The sequence below is a fragment of the Petromyzon marinus genome, chromosome 26 (assembly GCF_048934315.1).
Source record: "Petromyzon marinus isolate PM22_M1 ecotype Great Lakes invasive population chromosome 26, UKy_Petmar_22M1.pri1.0, whole genome shotgun sequence".
Taxonomy (NCBI): domain Eukaryota; kingdom Metazoa; phylum Chordata; class Hyperoartia; order Petromyzontiformes; family Petromyzontidae; genus Petromyzon; species Petromyzon marinus.
This window is the reverse complement of record NC_133692.1, coordinates 2,549,214-2,570,353: the sequence shown is the minus strand read 5'-3', so window position 1 is coordinate 2,570,353 and position 21,140 is coordinate 2,549,214. Positions and strand designations below refer to the sequence as shown.

The window sequence follows — 21,140 nt, the reverse complement described above, 5'->3', positions numbered from 1 at the left end:
AATAGAAATGTATATTTTTACAACATAAAAATGAAGTCTAAGCATTAAAAGTTATAAATGGTATAAATTCAAATTTTTATGGAAATCCAGTAATGGGGTTTTATTACGAAAACAGATATACCGGAATAACTATACCGCTAAATTAGTCTGGTATTTTAAGACACTATTTTCTCAATGTGTGCTTCTGCATTCGTGCTTGTATTATATCTATATGTTGAGAAGTTTATTATCCTTGTGTGTATGAATTATGCCTTTTATTAAAATGGGACTGTTTACTGTATTTTCCAGTGGTCTCTTTGACAGATGTCTTAAATTGTTAAAAAAAAAACTTGATTGGCATTTCTATGGGTTTGTTCACATTTGTCTCCAGCCCCACACTTTGTAGCGTTCCAAAGTAAGTTTTTATACAATTTCCTGTATTTAATTTCCATCGGTTGCTAAATTGGCTTGTTTCAAATAGAACATTTGGAATCTAATATTTTCTCCAATTCAGTGTCGACTTTGTGATGACTTGTGAAGATATTTTTTTTAATTAAGCATATAAAATAACGCGAAAAACTGCAATAAACTTCCATTGCATGAGTAATATGCAAGATGCTATAACTGAAATAATTTAAAACAAATGCTTACCAGAGAGGTTTTGAGATACAAAAATAATTACACATGGATTATACAATATAACCAGATAGAATACATTATTCAAACTGTTAAGTAGGTCTGGTCAAGGACACGTCTGTAGAAGAGATTGTCAGTAATCAAAAGGAATAACGGAGTAGCATCCAAAGAATATAATTTGTCGGACAGGACGTCCGTCCACCGGGAAGATTGAGTAATTAAATCAGCTCCTGTGCAGGTGTTAGGCGAATTATTACGTCGCAAGATCACGAGGCGACTGCCGCTTGGGTTTGTTTACATCAGCAGTGGATTGACCATGGTTGATGCTTATGGCTTTAAAATATTTAGTGCATGTTTTGGGTCAGTTGACACTGCTTGACAGTTGAATAGATGAAGTCTATCAAAACATTAAGATTCAAATTAAATGCTGGACAAGAAAGGCACCTCCCCCCCTCCAACTTGATTGTTCTTCAGTGGCAAATGGTCAGTGGTCAGCTAAAATCCAGAAACAGGAAGACAGGGCCCACGAGGTTATTTTGTCAACAGTATCTGCATTGCGAAATACAGACGTGCCTGTGCTGTGGAACGACGGGAAATACCGTATTCTCGGGATCATCTCGCCAGTTTTCTTATGTAAAGTAATGCAAACTATGGGAAGAGAGGGGGGGGGGGTCTTATAATCCGGTAGATCTGTGAATTTATTGACACCTGGCACAAGTTTTTGGGTGGCATCTAGAGAATTCGGTAAAAAAATATATTTGGTGGCTCGTAATCCAAGTAGATGCGTAACGATACCGTATTGATATTGCATTCATTTTGCTACGAGTTTTGAGATGCGTCTTACTCTCCAGTACGTCTTATGATCGGGAGAGTACGGTATGACGAAATTCGTCTTAATATCTGGAGAAGAGGGCAATGCGCCTTTCTATCCGGAGCGCCTCGTGGTCAGGAGAATACGGTAATACTCAATAGGTCTTACGATTCGGGGTGCCTCATGCTTGGTAGAATACGGTAACACGTCAGTTGGTCTTACGATTCTGACTGCCTTCATGTTCGGTAGAATACGGTAATACGTCAGTGGATCTTACTATTCAGAGTACCACATACTCGGTAGAATACGGTATTACGTCAGTGGGTCTTTATTTCAAGTACCTCATACTCGATACAATACGGTAATACGTCAGTGGATCTTGCTATTCTGAGTACCTCATACTCGATACAATACGGTAATACGTCAGCGGATCTTACTATTCTGAGTACCTCATACTCGGTAGAATACGGTAATACGTCAGTAGGTCTTACTATTCTGAGTACCTCATACTCGGTAGAATACGGTAATACGTCAGTAGGTCTTACTATTCCGAGTACCTCATACTCGGTAGGATACGGTAATACGTCAGTGGGTCTTACTATTCCGAGTACCTCATACTCGGTAGAATACGGTAATACGTCAGTGGGTCTTACTATTCTGAGTACCTCATACTCGGTAGAATACGGTAATACGTCAGTGGGTCTTGCTATTCTGAGTACCTCATACTCGGTAGGATATGGTAATACGTCAGTGGGTTTTACTATTCCGAGTACCTCATACTCGGTAGGATACGGTAATACGTCAGTGGGTTTTACTATTCCGAGTACCTCATACTCGGTAGAATACGGTAATACGTCAGTAGGTCTTGCTATAATGAGTACCTCATACTCGGTAGAATACGGTAATACGTCAGTGGGTCTTACTATTCCGAGTACCTCATACTCGGTAGAATACGGTAATACGTCAGTGGGTGTTACTATAATGAGTACCTCATACTCGGTAGAATACGGTAATACGTCAGTGGGTCTTGCTATAATGAGTACCTCATACTCGGTAGGATACGGTAATACGTCAGTAGGTCTTACTATTCCGAGTACCTCATACTCGGTAGGATACGGTAATACGTCAGTGGGTCTTACTATAATGCGTACCTCATACTCGGTAGAATACGGTAATACGTCAGTGGGTGTTACTATAATGAGTACCTCATACTCGGTAGTATACGGTAATACGTCAGTGGGTGTTACTATAATGAGTACCTCATACTCGGTAGAATACGGTAATACGTCAGTGGGTCTTGCTATTCCGAGTACCTCATACTCGGTAGAATACGGTAATACGTCAGTGGGTCTTACTATAATGAGTACCTCATACTCGGTAGGATACGGTAATACGTCAGTAGGTCTTACTATGAGTACCTCATACTCGGTAGAATACGGTAATACGTCAGTGGGTCTTACTATAATGAGTACCTCATACTCGGTAGGATACGGTAATACGTCAGTAGGTCTTACTATTCCGAGTACCTCATACTCGGTAGGATACGGTAATACGTCAGTGGGTCTTACTATAATGCGTACCTCATACTCGGTAGAATACGGTAATACGTCAGTGGGTGTTACTATAATGAGTACCTCATACTCGGTAGAATACGGTAATACGTCAGTGGGTGTTACTATAATGAGTACCTCATACTCGGTAGAATACGGTAATACGTCAGTGGGTGTTACTATAATGAGTACCTCATACTCGGTAGAATACGGTAATACGTCAGTGGGTGTTACTATAATGAGTACCTCATACTCGGTAGAATACGGTAATACGTCAGTGGGTGTTACTATAATGAGTACCTCATACTCGGTAGAATACGGTAATACGTCAGTGGGTCTTACTATAATGAGTACCTCATACTCGGTAGGATACGGTAACACGTCAGTGGGTCTTACTATACCGAGTACCTCATACTCGGTAGAATACGGTAATACGTCAGTGGGTCTTACTATAATGAGTACCTCATACTCGGTAGAATACGGTAATACGTCAGTGGGTCTTACTATAATGAGTACCTCATACTCGGTAGAATACGGTAATACGTCAGTGGGTCTTACTATAATGAGTACCTCATACTCGGTAGAATACGGTAATACGTCAGTGGGTGTTACTATAATGAGTACCTCATACTCGGTAGAATACGGTAATACGTCAGTGGGTGTTACTATAATGAGTACCTCATACTCGGTAGAATACGGTAATACGTCAGTGGGTGTTACTATAATGAGTACCTCATACTCGGTAGAATACGGTAATACGTCAGTGGGTCTTGCTATAATGAGTACCTCATACTCGGTAGAATACGGTAATACGTCAGTGGGTGTTACTATAATGAGTACCCCATACTCGGTAGAATACGGTAATACGTCAGTGGGTCTTGCTATAATGAGTACCTCATACTCGGTAGAATACGGTAATACGTCAGTGGGTGTTACTATAATGAGTACCCCATACTCGGTAGAATACGGTAATACGTCAGTGGGTCTTACTATAATGAGTACCCCATACTCGGTAGAATACGGTAATACGTCAGTACAGGCTGCGCGCGCAAGCGGAGTGGGAAATCCAAGCGCCCCCCACCGTCACCACTCAGCCGCTCCCTCTTCCTCGTCCGGTTACACTTCTCAATTTTTACAAACTCCAGTTTGAAACAAATATATTGTTAGTTGTTTACAGATAGTTAAACTAATATTTGTTTTTAAAAAGGGTATCCGTGTACATATTTTTTTCTCTACCCCCCCCCCCGTCGCCGTTAAATGTAGTTATTGTGAAATGATTAAAATTACGGGAGAGAGAAACAAACCTCGCGACGCCCGAGCGCTCCGCGCGTGACGCCTGGGCCTGAAGTCGGGCACCCCCCAAACACCCCCCCCTCATCACCCCCCCCCACCTCATCACCCCCCCCCCCCCACCTCAACACCCCCCCCACCTCATCACCCCCCCACCTCATCACCCCACCTCAACACCCCCCCCACCTCATCACCCCCCCCCACCTCATCACCCCCCCACCTCAACACCCCCCCACCTCAACACCCCCCCACCTCATCACCCCCCCCACCTCATCACCCCCCCCCACCTCATCACCCCCCCCCCACCTCATCACCCCCCCCACCTCATCACCCCCCCCACCTCAACACCCCCCCCACCTCATCACCCCCTTCTCATCCCTCCTCATCCCCCCCACCGCCCCCCACCCGTCTCCGCCCCCCACCCCCCCACCTCACCCCCCCACCTCACCCCCCATCACCGCCCCCCACCTCACCCCCCTACCCCTTCCTCACACAAATGGCGACGCCGAACCCAGGCAGCGCCTCGCAGCACAGCAGCACCAGCTTCCCCGGTAAGAACAACAACAACAACACCCCCACCACACACACACACCGCTCTCTTCTCCACGCTCGCGAGCAGGTGGAGGTGTCGCAGTTGTGTTCATTTCTTTTTAAACGCCCGCCTCGTTTCGGTTCGGGACGCGGAGGGCCTCCTTCGTCCCCCTCCCCACCATCAATGGCCGGGGGAAGGCCCAAGGCTTTATACGGCGTCGCCTATTTCCTCTGCCGTGGGGAGCCGCGCCTTACGTTGGGCAACGGAGGGCCGCAGCATTGGCTCTTGACAGGGCGCGTACGCGTCTCTCCATCGCTGCATTAGTTTGACTGTGATGTTTTCACCGCAGTGCGTTCGTTACAACAAGTTACTCCGTTAGATTAATAATGTCTTTTGCTATATCCTTTATGTCGTTTTTCGACAATGACTATACTGTACATTACAGTATCCTGGATACAATTAGCTTAAGTACAGTGTCGAGACTAATGTCTTAATCACGATTACAATGTTCGCTTCAGTAAATGTGCCGCTTATGTGTATCGTGTCCATCCTGGTACAATGCAGTTCCCTGCATACAATTGCTACAATAGGCTTACCTTGTCTGTACTGTGATATAATATAGCTGTTGTGCAACATTTTTACTCTTTACAATACACTACTGAATTACAATACCCTTACTATAATGTACAGCATGTTTAATAAAGCAGCCTTATCACATCCCAATCGCGGTAGACATATGACTACTATAGCAAGCGTATGTTCACTATCTTTATGCAATAGCGTATCTACATTGTCTTTACCACAATGTTTTCGTTAGTGTTTACAACAATAGAATTGGTATTTTTTCTAAAAATCTTACGTAAATCTCTTTGCTGCAGCATCTTTACTGGATACTGAATTATATATCACTGGAATTTACTACAACTACATGGGTTATGCTCGTAATTCTAATATTTTACGACAATATATGTATTGTACTTCTTGCTCTACCACTTCCAGCGGAACTCCAAACCAAAATAATCTGCTGTCCAATAATTCGCGAAGTCTTTCAATGTGTGCGGATTATATCCATCTGCCTTTCGGAACCGATCCTGAAGTCCACGAAAATAAACTCGGATTTCTGGAGCTCGGAGTGGATAATTAAATTTGTAATCCGATGCTTGCCTTGACGGCAGCGCCCGTGGATTGTAATCTTCATTATAATTCTAGATTTGAAGCTTTCGTGACTGCAAGGATCCATACTCTTTGGTTCTATTCGGTAATTAATGTATAATTCGAAGTCTTCTTTATTTACCGTGATCCCTTCGCATTGAAAAGAGGCCACTGGATTTATATTGCTAAAACGTTTTCCACCTTTCCTTCATCTATTCATCAATTTCGTCAACTTAAATATGCACTTTTTTCAAAATGTCTTGCTGTGGTTTTCACACCTGACGATGATTGCTTGTGTTGCAGTCGAAACGTCGTGAGAATTGTATTGTTTTATATTTTTTATTATTTTATTGTTTCCCTTCTACGTGACTTTACCGAAAGAACCAAGAATATGCACCAAGAGTTTGGTGCATTACCACGCGTAGGCCGTATTGTGAGCAAAACGTTGCAATGGTCATCCATTTAGTTGCTTAATTGCTACATTTTCCCGCACCTCCGATTAGCACGATTGGCTACGTACAGTGCGAAAGAAGTTCAACATACGTACGTATAGTTTTATTACCAAGGTGCGACAAGATTTGACACAAGAAGGCGAACGAACAAAACAACCCACATCACAGGGACACACAGCTGCATATTTTCACTGCGCCATCAGTGCAGTCAAACCAGCCATGGACAACGATAAAAAAAACTACTTGGAGCATATATTTAAAATGTACCTATTCTTCCTATTTTTTTAAATTAAAGTACATTGAATGGCGATCAAAAGTGTTATGCATACGTTTTGTTGTGGCATACATACTGCCAGTGCTGTAATCTGAAAGTCTGGCTCCATTTCAGATGTCACGATTTCCTGTAATTGTGAGCCTCTTGTATTATGTTTACCGTAAATTATATTTTGCTTTATGTTCTGGCCATACCATGGAGAGCCCTTTTATATTGCATCTATTGTTATTTTAGATTTCATGTCCTTGGGAATTTCAGACCGCATTCAATCTTGTTGAATATATATTGTGGAAATATCCCTATCCCTCTCCAATATAACAAACGCCTCTGCATCCTGTGACCCGTAATGCTAAATATTTAAGCACGTGCTGCTTGCTATTCTGAAGTAGGTCACACATTAATCTTATATAACATATTGATTAATTATAATTGACAGTTTATTTATATCACAGTTGATGTCCCCTGAAATTAGTATTCAAATTGTAACTGCTATTCAATGTAGCTGACAGAAAATACTTTGGACAGTTGAATGTCACTCATTGGTTTTTTCGGTAAAGTTACGTATGTAGAATTGTCAGTTATTATCAGTCCTCAACCTTTTACTTTTGTATTTTTGAAATCTTGTAAAGTTAATCTTGTGGTGTGAAATTAATCGTGTGGTGTGAATGGTACTCTATGCAACTGGACGATTGAAGGTATTGCAGGATATTTTTGAGGGGGTGACTCATGAACAGATGGAAAGTAGTAAGCTTTAGAAACACCGCACTTTTCCACATATATTTACCATCAGGCAAGGTGTGTTAGTAAATTGTATTTTTGTCAGTTATTACGGCGTGGGTTACTCCATTCGGTAGCCAAGCTAGGAGTTAACAGTTTTGTTTTAACAATGTCATCTGATAGTCAGTTTTATTTTTATAGTATTTCAAAAATGGATGTTGTCGGGAAAAGACATTTCTATGGTGAGAACCAGGGTTCAAACGCCTGAACCTTGGACCCTAGAAGGTGTGACCTTTGAACCGGCCAGTCGATCGTAAAATTGTGAAAGCACAGTCGTGAACTTAACAAGGAGGAAAAACTAAAATTCAGCTGCGTATGTGCCAAGTGAACTGAACCTACAAAGTATAACTGTTTCTGAATTAATTACATCAAATAAAATTTTGATTTAAAGCTTTCGTGACTGCAGGGATTCATATTCTTGGTTCTTTCGGTAAAGTCACGTAGAATGTCAACTATCAATATAAAATTAGTACAGTCGTGTGATATACCTGTCGTAGATCTTCAAATATATCGGTAGAGTTTGCAAAGTAGGCTTTTTTGTCTGCAGTGGACTTGACAAATATCACATCCTTTACCAAGTAGTTTTATTTGAATATAATGACACCATTTTAAATTCCTGATTGCAACATGCTCGGTTGCTTGTATTTGGGCATGATTTCGGATTATATTTTATGTAGGCTTTTTATTAAAAAAATAAAGATTTTTGCAGCTTTGGACATTTCATATTTTGTATATGTTTGCGTTCTAATAGCATTTGTATACAGTACTATATTTTGAAAATTGTGCTGTGGAGCAGTGGTAGACGGTTAGTGTTCTCCATTATGAACCTGGTAACCTAAGTCCAATTCTCAGCCACAGGTAACATCAGTGGTAAGTGATATCAGAACCGGTCGTGTCCTTTCCCCCCACCAACCTGCACTGACCAGCCTGGTGAAGTATGGTCCAAGAACCCCATGACCAATATGAATGAATGGCTGGGATTTGTTTTAAATCATATAAAAAAAGTTCAAAACATCAATTAATCTACAATAGTTGTATAATTGAAGCAACTGGCGGGACCCCGGGGTCCCATCACTGCCCCGGGGTGGGAAAAACCGCGTAGCGACACGAGTCTTGTCTTACCGACAACAAAACTAAGCGTCAATCGATTGGCTTCGTCGAGAGCTACTCGGGGCACTAAGTTTCGTAAAAAGTTGAAAAATTACATAAACACGTTAAATTCACTGCCTGGGGGGGCGGGCTCGCCTTGGCAAAGAAGCGGGGAATCGACGGCTGACCGGAGGGCGTTGTCGCCGCACGCGACTGCAGCGGAAGCCCCCCGGGGCTTGCGTTTGGCCGGTGGGGTGGCGCCCATCGTGTTGATCGCCGCCTGCTGGCGCTTGTTGGCACGAGTCTGGGCGGGCGGCGCGTTGCTGTCGGGATCACGTAGTGGGCGGACTGAAAAATAATAATTATTGACCTGATTTTTGCGGGACCCCGGGGTCCCGCCAAATGATTCAATTGATCATAGATGTTTGTATTAAATAAATGTATCTGCTTGTGCTTCTTCAATATGATTATACACAGCATATAATTCCAAAGTTTCAGCCTAAAGTGGACATCAATGCACTACTATAACTTAAGCTTGCGCACATCATGTATCGGAGATGTTTGTGTCGGTTATGTAAAATTTAAATTGACTTTTTACAATTTGTACTATAAACCTGTTTGTGCTTGAATGCAGGTTTCTGTTCTCTCACAAGTGGTGGAGATGACGGAATCAAAGGTAGTAACAAATAAACTATAGAATTACTGCCCTGCATCACCAACCAATACAAATTACATTCTGGTTGATCCCGCAATGTTACAAAAAATACGCGTGTATGAAAGTATGAAATAGAGTACGGTACTTTGCAAATGCATACTCTGACTTCAGTTGAATGGGATTTTATTTACCGTAACCTTGGCATAATGGGATCATTGTACTCAATGTATTGTACTCGATATACATGTGGAATGTATTGGTACATATGTAGTTTTAATTACGTGGTGTTATCGTATTATATTCAAGTTGTGTTCACCTTTGTATAACATTAAGCTAGGTGTGTGAATATAAAAATCGAACAATTACTTGTACTGTATTTGCACGTTTATACTTGCGTACATGTGTATTTAATCACTCGTTTTCCTTTAATTTAGTGGAGCTAAATTTAGCATCCAAAATAGGTTTACCAGAAGACTACGTGCAGAGTAATTCAATTACTGTACAGTTTAAATCTATAAATCTTTATAACTCAAGATTTGTAGTTATGAAATTAGTATTTCAATACCTAATTTGGGTTACGAATATACGGTACATATTTTCTCTTGCCGAAGATATGGCTGTTTTCGTGATCACCGATGTCATGTGAGCATTCTTTTTAGGTGAAATGCTGCTCCAGTTGATGTCGTTCCATCTGAAAACCCGTGTGATTGTCAGTTCAATACAGTGACAAATTCCCACCGTGCAGCGGCAACTAACGTAGTCAAAACGTGCACCAATGTGTAGAGTTGGTGTAAATTACCTGTTTATCTTATGTTATAAGATAAATGGCAATACTTTGGCCTTTTAAGTTGTTTTGTTTGCCTTGACTTGTACGTGCTTAATTTATGATGCCAATGACAAAATGAAATGATTGGGGCTTTAAATGCTGTTTTCTAATCATATTTCTGATAATAAACATACTCCAGTCTGGAATACTGCCTTAACAGTGATATTTACTGTAGGAATATCAAAGTCACTATGTTATTTTTATCTAAACAACTTACGTATGAATGATATGCAGGATACATGGCTTTAACTTCCTATTATCATTGCATTTATCTGTGAAATGTTTTTTACACATTTATGGAAGCTTACACAATGTATATTTGTGTAAATAGATCCTGTATGCAATCAGCAATGAGATTGAATACTGTGTACTTCATAGATGCCAATGAATGTTTATTTGATGTGTTTGATATCCAAAGAAATGTCTGAAATGTGTCCCAGGGCTGGGATGATTTTCATTCCAGGAAGAGGTCCAAAGAATGTTTTCTCTTTGGCAGGCATGAATGTTTCTGACCGTATTTACCAATTTATACTGTGTTGAATATAACAAAATGAATCAGTCTGGTTCCCATTTAAAATCTGCTCAGTAGTTGTATGACTTTGTAAAGGAGAATAATGATATACCTTCTGATAGTGTCTCGATGTGGTCACATGTAGATGTTTGACGAATTAAAATTATATAAAAATTGTAAACTGTATTCATATGCAGTATATTGTTAACATTTATTTTCTTTTCCCCACAGCAAAAAGAAAGGCTCTCAAGCTCAACTTCGCAAACCCTCCATCCTGCAAAGCTGCACCAAAGATTATATTCAATCCTCAGCAAGTGGTTCCCAATAACCCTCACATGTGAGCTACATACTTTTATCTTGTTTCTAATTTGATGAGTCTTAAATGTATTCAATATTATTATGTGCCCTAAGATTGGTAGAATTAGATCTGTTTGTAAAAAAATTTAGTTCACAATCAAATAAGCTGAATTGTCTGCACTGTATATGGTAATGAATAAGTGCTTTCTACAAAAAGGAACTAGTTTTAACACATTTCATGTGTTGCCTATGTAGTAAATTCCTCATTTATGAATAAACAAAGGCGCTCAAACAGTGGAAGTGTGCCACTAATTAAGAAATGTTCCTTGACAGTTTGTAATTTCTAGATTTTATGCAAGTAGTTAAGTTCACTCTGTTAACGGATGTTACTCAGCCTTTTTGTATTTGGCTGCCTGCCTCTACGAAGGTTCCATGGCTTGAAGAGGCGGTACATACCTGTGGTTTGGAATGGTATTTAGAGGGTCCTGAAAATTAATTTGAGGATATTAATTTTCACACTCGAAATTCATACTTGGATTGCCATCGCTTTTTCCCCAGTGAAATTTAGTTTGTGTATCCAACCAAAGCTAACAATCTTTCTACATGTCACTGTTTTGAGTACTTTAAATATTGAGTTTGACAAAGATGTATATAATTGTGAGGCTAGATTGGAGGGGCTAATTCCCCCAAGCTCCCTGTATACATTTAAGGCTGAATAAATTATTGTCCCTTTTCTCCCGTATGGAGAAGTTCTTGTTTCAAACAGGATCCGATTCCTCGACCTTGTGTTCCCAAGTCAAGCGCGCTACCCACTCTACCACCGAGGCAGGCATTATGTTTGGATAATTCATATGCAGTGAAGAATCAACAATAGATTATACAATTTATAATTTCGTGCATGAATGCATTTCTTGCTTACCTTTTTTCTCTAAACTAACACCTTTATTGTATTTAACAATATCACGGTCATTTGCAGAGTTGTAACGCTTGCGTTGTTGGTCGTTTCGATGAATGAGATGGCGATTTTAGACTTTTTTTCCACTTCTTCATCTTGCATAGTGAGCGACTGAGGACACACAGCATGGAGTCGGCAGGCAAGTTGAAATTGTCGCCAGGGCAGCAGTACGATTTCACTGCGGATGACCTCAAAGATCTCGGTGAAATTGGCCGGGGAGCATATGGCTCTGTCAACAAGATGCAGCACAACCACAGTGCCCACATCATGGCTGTAAAGGTGAGTTTTGTTACAGATTTTTCTTTTTTAAATGTCATTGTTTCCCCGATTCTGCCTCTAGCTGTGTTGTTAACAGCGTGGTGTCACTGTACATGCAGCGATCATGCATAAACAATGTTCTTTTAAGAATGTCGGTTGCAAGAATTTGCATTTAAAGTTGTATGTGGCTCTGGAACATGCAACTTTTTTCAAACCATTTTTTAAAATTGCAATAAAATTACATGTAGGATAGTTGCACTGTTTAACTTTCAAGTTGTGTTTTCAATATTGTTTATTGCATGACTGGTTAATGATTTACATGCTTTAACGAAATTATTTAAACATCTCAAGCTGCGTACAAATGTAAAACAAAAATGTATCGTCCTAAATATCGAGTTTGCTGTTTCTCATTTGAAGCGAATCAGATCGACGGTGGATGAGAAAGAGCAGAAACAGCTGTTGATGGATTTGGATGTTGTTATGAGCAGCGATTGCCCTTACATCGTACAATTCTTTGGAGCACTGTTCAGAGAGGTAAACTGGTTCTGTTTATATCTACATTATTTCAATGTATGTCAGCGTTTTCACATCTTGGGTGGATGCATTTTCTGCTATTTCATACAATCAAACTAATGCCTAATTCACAGCCCTTTATTGATCCATTGGTGGGTGAAGGCCTTTCCCACACTGTGCTGGCCATGGGGTTGTGTGACCATACTTGACTATGGTTTGGTGAAGGTGATGGGCATGCCCAGAACCACTATAGATACCACTTGCCACTGATATTATCCTTAGGCGTGAATTGAATTAATGTTGCCAGTCATTGGGCAGGACGCCAACACTGCACCACTTTCCTATCAACGAATAATACGGCAAGTTATTGTGATGAATGTATGGTATTTAAGTTATTATTTCTTCTTCAGGGAGACTGCTGGATCTGTATGGAACTCATGTCTACCTCGTTTGACAAGTTCTACAAATTTGTGTATTGCACATCAGACGATGTCATCCCAGAAGAAATATTGGGAAAAATAACACTGGCAGTAAGTTATATAAAACTATATATCTTTTGTTAAATGATATAAAATGAAAATGTTGACTTAACACTAATGTAGACTGTTAGACTGTAGCCTGGTTATTACGTTTAGTGAGCGTACTGGTAGTCTATAATGTATACTGTAGCCTGGTTTTTTAGCTTGTGAACACTTGGGCTATGCCCATCTCTAAACCCTTATAAACACTTTGCCTTTAGAGGCTACCCCCTCTTTTCCTTATGACGACCGCTTGTGTTGCGATCAAAACGTCGTGGTTATTGTTTTATTTTATTTTTAATTACTGAAAGAACCAATAATAAGTCTACATTATAGACTGCCAGTACGCTCACTCCGATTTAAGAACCAGTCTGCAGTCTACATTAGTGTTTTTTGTGTTTTATAATTTTAATTAAATTTTTATCATTTTTATTTTCATTCACTTTATTTTTTATTAAAATGTTTCTATCTATGTGACTTTACCGAAACAACCAAAGATTATACATCAAATGTATTTCCTATTTTACGTGGGTAACATGATTGACATGTTACGTTGTTTTTTAAAGTAAGTTTGTACATATTCCATTTTCATAATTTAGTAAAAATGCATTTTTTTTATATCCCCTCTGTAGACTGTAAAAGCACTCAACTACCTGAAGGAGAATCTGAAGATCATTCACAGAGGTTTGATCATGTTTCTTCCTCTTCTGATGCATGTTTGTAACTAGCCATTTGATACAAAAAATGCTTATAAATAAAAAATGACGTGTCTGGAAATGCCAATAATTACGCATATATGCAGTACAAGGAAAATCAACGTATATGGTACATAATATCATTTTTCCAACATTTCTCTGCCAATGTGAATAGTTATTTAATGTTTTTTTCCCCTTGAAAATATAATATGCGTTTAATAGTGTGTGGCTTGATTCATAATTGTTTGCACATTTTTGTTAATCAAGCGTTAATTAACACTCGTTATTACATTACTGTCACTGTGCTCCATTAGAGTGCAAAATTCCATTGTGGCCTCTAAGGTCACATAGTCACACATCTATTCAGATGAGATTACATGTTTGATATGTTACGTAAAATATTCATACGTTGAAAGGGGATTGCTGTCAGATATTATACTGCTGATGCAAAACATTGTTCGCTTGGTTCACATCAATAAACCAATAAATAGCGTAAAGCAGTTTTAACACGTAGTCTTGTAACATTTCTCAATGGTAAAGTGTAAAGGAACCATAGCTTTTTTTCATATGGGCATTTAGAATATTTCTGTTTAAACACTTTTAATTACCTAATCAAAATTACTTTAGGGTTATATTCAGATGTTTGGTCTACAGATAAATACATCATTATCGCTGCTAATATTTTTCAGAAGTTTGTAAACAGGAAAAAAATCTAAATCGAGTGATTGACGTTATTTTTTAACATTGCTGAATCTTTTAATCACATTTTTTTGTATATGTCCCTTCCTCGCCTTAGATGTCAAACCTTCAAACATCCTTCTCGACCGCAGAGGCAACATCAAGCTGTGCGATTTTGGCATCAGTGGGCAGCTGGTGGATTCCATAGCCAAGACGAGGGATGCAGGCTGCAGACCCTACATGGCTGTGAGTCATAATAAAAAAATACTTTACATGTAGCGAGTTTGACTTGGGTACATACATTTAACCACACATTATCATGGGACCTCCTTTGCCAGCACCAACATATGTGAACATGTTTTTTCCCCTTTTTATCTGGCAACAAAACAGGTGTTAAGTTGTTAAAACACCAAACTGAAACCTTTTACAAGGAATCATGTCTGCATTAACCACAATACTTGTGGTCAAAATGCAAACAAAAAACATACTCTGATAATATATGCATTGTCTTTGAAACTGATTGGTCCACACCAGAGACAGCTTTATTTTTAGCCTCGTCTCAAACGGTGTTAGATCAGAGGACGCCAAAAGGCGTACAGCACAAAGACAATGCCACTATCAGAGTAATGAGAGCTCGGGGTGAGCATCTTTGAGCTGTGTACGCCTTTTGGCGTCCGCTGGTCTAACACCGTTTGAGACGAGGCTCAAAAGAATGCTGTCTCTTGAAACTCTTCATTTGTACTTTTTAAAGAGGTTAATCGTTGGAAGTCGTGTATACCAAATGTTGAAATAGCTGCATTCCCTTAGAATTATTTTTTTTTATTTGTGTATTTAGTCTTATGTGACACTGAATCATGCCTAAAAGTTTTGAATGCTAACACCAGCACTGACATCAAACTAGCTAAGATTAGTTGAATGAATCCATGTGGGGGAGTCCATGCACATGAATAACATTCCATTGTCGTCTTTGGTATTTAGGCCACTGGTGTCATACAGTGGCAGTGTAAACGGATACAGTAAAGTCAAGAGATTGAAATACTGGTATGAGTAAACGTGGATTGGTCGGAATAACTTTTCACTTGGGGACTAGGATAACCATAAATGTCCAATGAAAGTCAAATGTAACAAACTGACTACGTCATGATTTTATTTATATTATAGATACATCGCTCAGGGATGACCACAATAAATAATATGCACCTGAATAATAGCACGATTCATGTTCTTTGATTCTTTCGGTAAAGTCACGTAGAATGAGAATAAAATAATAAAATAAAATAAGACAACAGAACTGTCGGGACGACAGAGCTTCAATGAAAGAACAGAACTGTCGGGACGACAGAGCTTCAATGAAGCTCTGTCGTCCCGACAGTTCTGTTTTCACCTGAAGAAGGCTACTTGTGTTGTGGCCGAAACGTCGTGAGAATTTTATTGTCTTATTTTATTATTTTATTTTCATTCTACGTGACTTTACCAAAAGAACCAAAGAAGGTGAATCCTTGCAGTCACGAAAGCTTTAAATTGAAATTTAATAGCACGATTGTGTAGTATTATTTTGTATAATTAATAAAACAAACATTTAAGCATAATGCATGTGAACAATGCATGCACAATTAATATCTACTACATTTAAAGAACTACTGAAATGTTTTTCAAACTTATTTATGGTAATGACAAAAACTATTGTTGGCTTTGATTATTGTGAGGTCATACAACATGCTTACATGTAAATTGTCTTAATGGTCTTATAAGTTATTTACCATTTTGGTTGGAGCAAGTCTCTTGACATGTCCTCACACTGCTAGGTAATATTAATCGTTGGTGGATTTACTTCATAAAATGCTTATTATGCGCAGTTGATAACAAAATAATTGTGCTTAAGTCATCTTAAAAAAAAATAGATTTTAAGTCTAAAAATAGATAACTGGTTAGAAGTCACATTTTCCTTTTGCGGGAAGAACATTATCAGTAAAATGACCCAAACATTACGTTTTAACATTAGTGTTTAATTACCTCAAAAGGGATTTCATTTTTTGTGAAGTGGTGACATTTCGCCAGGGTATTTTGCCTTCAGAATTCTTATTACTCTATCATTTGATGTCACTTGTGATTAATTAAATGTCTGGCTGCTCTGCCTCTATTGAACTCTTGTACAAGCACTGATGTAATGTAATAAGTTTAGATTTCCAGTCCCAAGGTTCCAAGCTAACGTCATCAATGGTGACATCATACCCTATTCTTGGATTATATAGGTATTTTCCCTGGTGGGTGACGTCAGGATAGGACTTCAAAGGGCAGTTAAGAGCTGGTAAGCTCAGCGTTTAGGCATGCCTGGAATTGCCATTCATTTCACTTGACTGCTTACTGGGTGAGGTCATAGCACAACATTCCCCACTTGTATCTATTGTTTTAGAATTAACATATTGGTATCGCCTTCTTTGGTTCTTTCGGTAAAGTCACGTAGAATGAGAATAAAATAATAAATTGATAAAATAAAATAACACAATAATATTCTCACGACGTTTCGGCCACAACACAAGCGGCCTTCATCAGGTGAAGGGGACGAGACTGTCTGGTAGGACAGCGCTGGAGTGAAAGAGCCACGTTCAGATGAAGCCACTTAGCAAGGGAGCATGATTTAAGTCAAATGTACATAACGCAATTTCATCTGAACGTGGCTCTTTCACTCCAGCGCTGTCCTACCAGACAGTCTCGTCCCTTCACCTGATGAAGGTCGCTTGTGTTGTGGCCGAAACGTCGTGAGAATATTATTGTGTTATTTTATCAATTTATTATTTTATTCTCATTCTACGTGACTTTACCGAAAGAACCAAAGAAGATGAATCATTGCAGTCACGAAAGCTTTAAATCGAAAAATATTGGTATCGCGTTTTATGTCAAATATTCTCTGCACATTTCAGCCTGAAAGAATCGATCCAAGTGCATCAAGACAAGGCTACGATGTTCGCTCAGATGTTTGGAGTTTAGGTATAACATTGGTAAGCCGTGTACATTTTGGTGTCAACGTTGTCTTCTTGAACAAAATATTTTATTTTTAAATAAAGCCTATAAAAAAAAAACAGAGGAAAGATTAAAATGTTGCGTACAAAAGGGTCATCTTCATTTGTGCATCCTAATCTTAAGCCACTTAGCAAGGGAGCATGATTTAAGTCAAATGTACGTAATGCAATTTTTTTAAACAAAAGGTCACGTGCGTTTTAGAAATTGAATTTTTATGTAGACTTATTTCACATTCGCATAGCTTCAACTTATAAAACATTTAAATTTCGAATGTTATGTAATCCACAGCTTATAGAATTACACAGATTTTCACGAAATATGAAAGCATTTCAATATACATGTATGTGCCATTCAACCTATCCAATGCACTCCAAACTATCCGATTTACACGAAGCTCAAATAGTTTAAACCACTCAAATGGGTTTTTGAAACATCGATCATTCTAACAGTTAATGCAGTTTCAGGTTACGATGTACAAACTTCTTTGGCTAACGGTTATTTCCTGTGGTGACGGACAGATTGAACTGGCGACAGGGAAGTTTCCCTACCCGAAATGGAACAGCGTGTTTGACCAGTTGACCCAAGTGGTCAAGGGAGATCCCCCACAACTCTCTAACTCTGAGGAGCGACAGTTCTCGGCTAGCTTCATCAACTTTGTCAACAGCTGGTAAATCATGATGCTCGCTTACTCTCTTACATTCTTACCTGCTTCTTTGTACCATTACACAGTCGATCACCATCTCGTGACGGGTGGGGTAAAGTGTGGGTACCCCCACATTTTTTTCAAGATGTCTGGCCAACGTGTCGGAGTAGGCCATATGCCTTCTCGAGGGGGCTGTATAGAGCTCCCTCATGGGGGGGGGACCCTTCCTCCAGCAGTGGTGTATACATTTACGTGTGTTTCACTATTACCTTTCATTGAACTCGTGACTTTTTTCGTACCTTCAGTGGCTGCTATTCTTAGAACTTTTTTGTTTGTTACATGCAGCTAATATCCAATCTTGATTAATTCTTAAACTTGTTTTTTTTAAGCCTTACCAAGGACGAATCACGAAGACCAAAATACAGAGAGCTACTGGTAAGTTTAAAATAACTCTTGTTAATTTCCGTTTTGCATTTTGTGGGGTTTTCGAACATCATTGACACGTGTTTTTATCCGTACGCCTGCAGAAACATCCGTTCATTCTGATGTACGAGAGCCGCAACGTGGATGTGGCTGTTTATTTCTGCAAGACCCTGGATCGGATGCCTCCTTCTCCTGTCTCGCCCATGTACATCGACTGAATTGTCCTCGGGTCTTTAAAGAGAAATCAGTACCAGGAAAAGGCCTTCCTCTTTCCCGTCATCCCAATCTATTCCCTGTGCAATAAGTCTGTGCAAAATTCATTTATTCACACACGGCCTCTGGAGATCCCAATCACAATGCAGCTAGTTAGTGTTTTGCGAATGTAGAATTCATTGTTCTTGGATATCCCTGTTTTTGTGCACACCTCACTGGACTTTGCTAGTTGTAATGTCTCTTCACTTGGTGTGTATCCTATGTACCATTAATGGGTTACTATGAGCTTTGTCCGAGTCAATGTAATTTAGGGCTATTAATTCTCTAAATTAATTGGTAAAGTTAATCAACCTGTTGATTATTGAATAATGCAGCCAATTTAATGTATGTAAACAAATATTTAACGACGTCATTCAACATTTTTGCTAGGTAAAAATGCGTTCAGCTTTCCCGATGCAAAAGTGTGTTAGAAAACTGCTTGTGAAATGTTTTTGAACCTCACCATTTTACCTAAATGGATTAGAAGAAAATCCTGAAATCCCAATAAATGTTCATCACCTTAAGCAAGAAAAAAGTGCTGTTAGCATGTGTTGCAGTTTTAAATGCTTCCAGTTCGGCTGTTTTAAAATATTAACTTAAATTATTAACTATTTAACAAAGGTTTGGGCTCAACAGTTGGAAATGTGCTGTGCAAGCAGTGAACACTTGGAAAGTAATTATATGGATTATTCCTGATATTTCATGACTACAAACTTATTTTTCTGCATACTGAAAGAACCACTGATCATGAAACACCATGGTGACTTTGTTATTTTGTTAATACCAAAAAAAAATACTTAAAAAAATCTACATTACATAGTAATTACCTAAGTTTTTTCTGTGTAACATAACATACTAACTTTAAACACGGGGGTAGAGATTTTAACATTTCACAGTATAAATTAAGGTTAATGTTCTTATTGTGTGTTTCATCTGCTCCTTCCATACAGCAGTGAATCAGACCAAATATTAGACAAATGTAATGTGTAGGGGTGTTGCAGCATCTTTGCTTAGTTGAACTAAGCCAGACACATTTCTCGATAAGGCGAATTTATTTGACAAAATTTAAAATTGGGTTTTAATAAGAGTAAATGAATTATTTCAGTTATCTGAAATGCTGTATGCCTGTGTATTTTGATTTTTTTCCCTCTCACTGTCTCATCGAGGTTTTTAAATATCACTATTGTTCTGTTTAAATTATGTAATATTACTTTCAGGTTTATTGAAAATAAGAGTTTTTATTTTAAAACACGTGGAAGAGTTGCATTTGTCGTGTTTCACTAACGCTACACAGTTGGGTTGTATAATAATGATAATAAACAAAAATAGATAATGTTTCATGTAAGATATTTGGATACTGTGAAATCCAATGAGTATTCTGCTTTGACATGGCTTTCAAAACTCTGCTCCAACTTTTAAGGCAATGGAATGTATCAAACGTGTAAACCGATGCTGCATTCTCTACATGTGTTTGTGTTGTAGATGTGAACTTGTTCTGAGCCCCTGTCTATTAGAAACCTGTACAGTGCCTGCTTGTTTGTGTTCCGTACGTTTTAGGCATATCGTGCGGCAGTCTTTGGTTCTGAACTCTGCATTTATTTTGTTGGAAAAGTGGACTGACACTTGCAACAGATGTTTATGCAGCAATGCCAGATACTCGCCGTGTGTTCATTGCAAGTTACATTTACTCTTTTACTGGCTTGTACATAGTGATGTAATAAAATTGGGAAATGGTTTAAAACAATCTTGTAATCGTTTGATTATGTTCAACATTACATTTTATGCAAGTTCTCCAAAGTGCAGTGATATATCTTGAAGGCAGAATAAATTGTGAGGATAGCCTTCATTGGGGGATGTCTTGGATACTGCGAATAATGCGAGTAAATTTAAATAATATTTTATTATTTCCCTTTTACGTGACTTTACCGAAAGAACCAAGAATATGAATCCCTGCAGTCACGAAAGCTTTAAATATGAATAGAATGTGAACATGAATTTACTCACATTATTTGCAGTGTCCAAGACATCTATTCATATTTACATAGAAAATGAACACTTAAATACTTATTTACAGTTTTATTACAAAATTGCTCTTTCAGTTTAATCTGAATCATCGTGAGGCAGAGGTAGAAGGCCGAGAGGTTCCCAGGAGGTGGAAAGCCGAAAATGTTTTCTGCTGGGTTTCAGGAATGTTTTTGTCCTAAAATGTGAAGAACAAAAAACAACACTCACGGCTGAGCCTTCCCATGGTACGAGCTCGCAGTCCCATACAACATGCATGTTGTGTGTCTGTTAAACTTCTTTCACAGTGCATAAGCTAACCGTGGTAATTGAAGGTGCTGGGGGAAGGACA

At 38.9% G+C, this 21,140-nt stretch overlaps 1 protein-coding gene across 3 annotated transcripts; it reads left to right on the top strand.

Moving 5' to 3' along the window:
- The first annotated feature begins 4,717 nt into the window (after nucleotides 1-4,717).
- Nucleotides 4,718-20,531, top strand: MAP2K4 (mitogen-activated protein kinase kinase 4). 3 transcript variants are annotated; one of them, XM_032961042.2, is made up of 13 exons: nucleotides 4,718-4,817; nucleotides 9,177-9,218; nucleotides 10,766-10,871; nucleotides 11,582-11,656; nucleotides 11,891-12,065; nucleotides 12,462-12,578; nucleotides 12,968-13,087; nucleotides 13,708-13,759; nucleotides 14,567-14,694; nucleotides 17,370-17,447; nucleotides 17,988-18,136; nucleotides 18,502-18,547; nucleotides 18,640-20,531. In XM_032961042.2, the coding sequence occupies exons 1-13, from the start codon at nucleotides 4,763-4,765 to the stop codon at nucleotides 18,751-18,753; spliced, it is 1,257 nt and encodes a 418-aa protein (XP_032816933.1). In that variant the 5' UTR covers nucleotides 4,718-4,762; the 3' UTR covers nucleotides 18,754-20,531. The 3 variants fall into 3 exon arrangements, with proteins under 3 accessions (XP_032816933.1, XP_032816932.1, XP_032816936.1); XM_032961041.2 differs by having other exon boundaries at nucleotides 11,579-11,656; XM_032961045.2 differs by lacking the exon at nucleotides 11,582-11,656.
- Nucleotides 20,532-21,140: the final 609 nt, after the last annotated feature.